Here is a 4,804-nt window from a genome sequence, read left to right as displayed (position 1 = left end):
TGAGGGGGGCGTGATCATCACCTGAGTTTGGGAGTTCTAGACCAGCCTGACCAACATGGAGAAACCCTGTCTCTACTAAAAATACAAAATTAGCTGGGTGTGGTGGCACATGCCTGTAGTCCCAACTACTCAGGAGGCTGAGGCAGGAGAATCGCTTGAACCTGGGAGGCAGAGGTGGCGGTGAGCTGAGATCGCGCCATTGCACTCCAGCCTGGGCAACAAGAGTGAAACTCCATCTCAAAAAAAAAATAAAAAATAAAAAAATAAAGGAAAACAAAGCCTGGGTGACAGAACATCTGTTTACAGTAAACAGATGGTTTACTGAATATTTTAATCCCCTGTTGAGTTCTACTGTTCAGAAAAGAATATTCCTTTCAAAATGTTACTGATCATTAACATTGGTCCTGGTCACCCAAGAGTTCTGATGATGCACAAGGAGATTAATGTTTTCACATGTGCTAACACATTCATCGGTAGACCTTGGGTCAAGGATTCTTTTAGACTTTCGAGTCTTATTATTTAAGACTGTCAGTCTTTGCACTTCACCATTGTGCCCCAGATTATTCCTTCAACTGGCATGAAGAGGGGTATGGCAGCTGTGGGATTTGAACCATCATTTAACAAGATATGGGAAGTGAATAGCATTTGCTTACCATGACTTTAGTTTTAGTTTCACCTTCCAAATTAGACTTCTATACACTTTTAAAGTTTTATTTAAGTTGTACTTTCATCATCATACACAGTAGTAACAAAGCCCTTTCTAATAGTCGTTGTATTAGCTACCTTGTGGCTGTTAATGTTCATGCTCCTGCAAGATCCTTTCAAATCCCTTTTGTACCATCTACTTCCCTTTCCCTTCCAAGCATCAGTACTAATGTACAGCTCTTTAGTCCTCAAGCTGCTGAAGGGGCTTTTGCCCACAGGTGAAGAGATTGTAAAGCATATGGGACATCTGGGAGTTGATATGCTCATCCCTCCCAGTGTGGCCTTTAACCAATGACTGAACAGTGTAGGAGTATGAAAGTTCACTCCCTTGCCTGGTGTAAGGATAACTCAGACGTAACTTACTCTCCAGAGTTCCCCAGGAGGATCGTGCTGAAGCTGTCCTCTGAGGGATGTTCACCTGAGATTTCACTCTTCCTTGCATCCACTGTCTTCCCTTAGATCGTTTTCTTAAATTAATCCAACATACATCCTCATCTCAGAGCCTATGTCTAACTTAAGATACACCTATCGTACAGACCTCTCTGTCATGCCAAAATATTGCCGTCTGGTGGCAAGACTAAGAATATCAGAGTTCTTTGCATTCACGGCGTGACCTTTCTAATAAGAGCATTTTCCAACGTGCGGCAAGTTTCAATCTTCAAAAAAACCACAGCTACTCACAGTGTAAGATGCCTGTGGGGTGTGGCTCTGGGCCTGGAAAATTAGAGCAGTCTAGACCCTGAGCGGAGGCGAGCCGATAAGAAGCCTTCTGAACCTCACTGGCTCCCGTAGTGACGTCAGCCTTGGTTGATTAGTTTGTCGCCCCTTTTAGCCAATCGGGTTGGTGTCTCTTTGCCGCTAACCTAGTGCCTTCTCCGACCGTCCGTCCTCAGGACAGGTGTGCTCTCTTCCCTGAGCTTTTAGGGGTTGACTTTTCCAGTTCCAGATCAGATACGGCAAACATCGTTCGAGATGTCCCACCAAGAGGGCAGCACAGATGGCTTACCAGACTTAGGGACTGAAAGCCTGTTAAGCAGCCCAGAGGAGCAGTCTGGAGCAGCAGTGGCGACGGTGGCCTCCTCAGACACTGAAATGGCGGCCGCAGAGCCATCGACCGGAGATGGCGGTGATACCAGGGATGGTGGTTTCCCGAACGATGCCAGCACAGAAAATCAAGACATAGACCTAGAAAGCTCAAGTGAAGACGTCGAACTTGAAAGTGTGGAGGATTTTGAACATTTCCTCGTGAGTGGTGAAGGTTTATTTTATTACCCCTTAGTGGGAGAGGAGGAGACAGAAAGGGAGGAGGAAGAAGAAGAGATGGAGGAGGAGGAAGGGGAGGAGGAAGAAGAACAGCCTCGGGTGTGTCCACGATGCGGTGGCGCCAACCATGAGCAGTGTTTGTTAGAGGAGGATCGGGCGCTGGAGGAGTGGATTTCCTCAGAGACGTCTGCCCTGCCCCGACCTCGCTGGCAGGTCCTTACTGCTCTTCGCCAGCGGCAGCTGGGTTCAAGTGCCCGCTTTGTATATGAGGCCTGTGGGGCAAGAGCCTTTGTGCAGCGTTTCTGCCTGCAGAGTCTTCTTGGAGGCCATGATGGTTCTGTCAGTACTGTACACTTTAACCAGCGTGGCACCCGGCTGGCCAGTAGCGGTGATGACTTAAGGGTGATAGTGTGGGACTGGGTGCGGCAGAAGCCAGTACTGAACTTTGAGAGTGGTCACGATATTAACGTCATCCAGGCTAAGTTCTTTCCTAACTGTGGTGATTCCGTCATGGCCATGTGTGGCCATGATGGACAGGTGCGGGTAGCAGAACTAATTAATGCATCGTATTGCGAGAATACTAAGCGTGTGGCCAAGCACAGGGGACCTGCCCACGAGTTGGCTCTGGAGCCAGACTCTCCTTATAAGTTCCTCACTTCAGGTGAAGATGCCGTTGTGTTCACCATTGACCTCAGACAAGACCGGCCAGCTTCAAAAGTTGTGGTAACAAGAGAAAAGGATAAGAAAGTGGGACTGTATACAATCTCTATGAATCCTGCCAATATTTACCAATTTGCAGTGGGTGGACATGATCAATTTGTAAGGATTTATGACCAGAGGAGAATTGATGTGAAAGAAAACAATGGAGTACTCAAGAAATTCACTCCTCATCATCTGGTTAATTGTGATTTCCCAGCAAGCATCACCTGCATTGTGTACAGCCACGATGGCACAGAGCTCCTGGCCAGCTACAATGATGAAGATATTTACCTCTTCAACTCCTCTCACAGTGATGGTGCTCAATATGTTAAGAGATATAAGGGGCACAGAAATAATGCCACAATCAAATGTGTTAATTTCTATGGCCCCAGGAGTGAGTTTGTTGTGAGCGGTAGTGATTGTGGGCACGTCTTCTTCTGGGAGAAATCATCCTGCCAGATCATCCAGTTCATGGAAGGGGACAGAGGAGGTATAGTAAACTGTCTTGAACCCCACCCTTACCTACCAGTGTTGGCGACCAGTGGCCTAGATCAGCATGTCAAGATCTGGACACCCACAGCTGAAGCTGCCACTGAGCTTACTGGGTTAAAAGATGTGATTAAGAAGAACAAGCAGGAACGAGATGAAGATAACTTGCACCATATCGACCTGTTTGACAACCACATACTTCGGTTCTTCATGCGTCACCTGGCACAGAGAGCTCGTCGCCCCGGCTGGAGAGGAGGTCATGGAGCTGAGTTCCCAAATGAAGAGCTGGGTGAGTCTTCCAGCAGCTCAGATACATCCGAGGAGGAAGGCCAAGATCGAGTGCAGTGCTTGCCATCCTGAAGGCCTCATATCCAGTCTAGCTAGATGTTACCTGAGTACCCTGGACTTTAAAATTCAGTCTGACTAATTTAGAATTGTCAATAGATTAATAGATTTGCTTTTGTCTTCTATTTTCACAATATATTCTGAAAACCATCTCTTCCATCTCCTTCTCTCCTTTCTTCCTTCCACACATTCTTTGTCTCTCATTCCTTTCCTCTGTTTCTTTATGCCTCTTTTGTTACCCCTTATATGAGTGCATACACAACTTACTTATGCCTCTTTTCTTTGTTCCTTTATAATTTACCTCTAAAATTGCATAATTTTGTTGAAAAAATTAATGGCCTTATTAGATGCATCTACTCATTTCAGACATTCTGAAAACTATTCCTTTTTTACTTTTTTTCATCTTTTACCAATTTATTTTGAAGATCAAGTTCTTCAGTTGACTTGAAAATTTCATAAATGTGTTTATTCTTTAGAGGTAAAATAAGGCAAACCATAGTTCTTTGAATACTGACACTTGGACACACACAGTCTCAGAAAAGGAAAAGATAAGTAGTATGTAAATTAATTCCTAACACTTAGCCATACACACACACAGCTTCAAAAGTTGTGGTGACAAGAGAAAAGAATAAGAAAGTGGGACTGTATACAATCTCTATGAATCCTGCCAATATTTACCAATTTGCAGTGGGTGGACATGATCAATTTGTAAGGATTTATGACCAGAGGAGAATTGATGTGAAAGAAAACAATGGAGTACTCAAGAAATTCACTCCTCATCATCTGGTTAATTGTGATTTCCCAGCAAGCATCACCTGCATTGTGTACAGCCACGATGGCACAGAGCTCCTGGCCAGCTACAATGATGAAGATATTTACCTCTTCAACTCCTCTCACAGTGATGGTGCTCAATATGTTAAGAGATATAAGGGGCACAGAAATAATGCCACAATCAAATGTGTTAATTTCTATGGCCCCAGGAGTGAGTTTGTTGTGAGCGGTAGTGATTGTGGGCACGTCTTCTTCTGGGAGAAATCATCCTGCCAGATCATCCAGTTCATGGAAGGGGACAGAGGAGGTATAGTAAACTGTCTTGAACCCCACCCTTACCTACCAGTGTTGGCGACCAGTGGCCTAGATCAGCATGTCAAGATCTGGACACCCACAGCTGAAGCTGCCACTGAGCTTACTGGGTTAAAAGATGTGATTAAGAAGAACAAGCAGGAACGAGATGAAGATAACTTGCACCATATCGACCTGTTTGACAACCACATACTTCGGTTCTTCATGCGTCACCTGGCAC

The 4,804-nt window shown here is 45.1% G+C and overlaps 1 protein-coding gene across 1 annotated transcript; it reads left to right on the top strand.

Annotated features, from left to right (window-relative positions):
• The first annotated feature begins 1,643 nt into the window (after window positions 1–1,643).
• LOC108530686 (DDB1- and CUL4-associated factor 8-like protein 1) lies at window positions 1,644–3,539 on the top strand. Its single transcript, XM_017873715.1, has one exon. It carries the CDS (start codon window positions 1,678–1,680, stop codon window positions 3,514–3,516), a length of 1,839 nt encoding a protein of 612 aa, XP_017729204.1. The 5' UTR covers window positions 1,644–1,677; the 3' UTR covers window positions 3,517–3,539.
• Window positions 3,540–4,804: the final 1,265 nt, after the last annotated feature.

The sequence above is a fragment of the Rhinopithecus bieti genome, unplaced genomic scaffold (assembly GCF_001698545.2).
Source record: "Rhinopithecus bieti isolate Rb0 unplaced genomic scaffold, ASM169854v2 scaffold_8631, whole genome shotgun sequence".
Taxonomy (NCBI): Eukaryota; Metazoa; Chordata; class Mammalia; order Primates; family Cercopithecidae; genus Rhinopithecus; species Rhinopithecus bieti.
The sequence above is the reverse complement of the archived record's forward strand: the minus strand, read 5'-3'. Positions and strand labels throughout refer to the sequence as shown.

Excerpts from the sequence above, each read along its gene's own strand:
- LOC108530686 (XM_017873715.1), top strand. The coding sequence starts at position 1,678 with ATGTCCCACCAAGAGGGCAGCACAGATGGCTTACCAGACTTAGGGACT.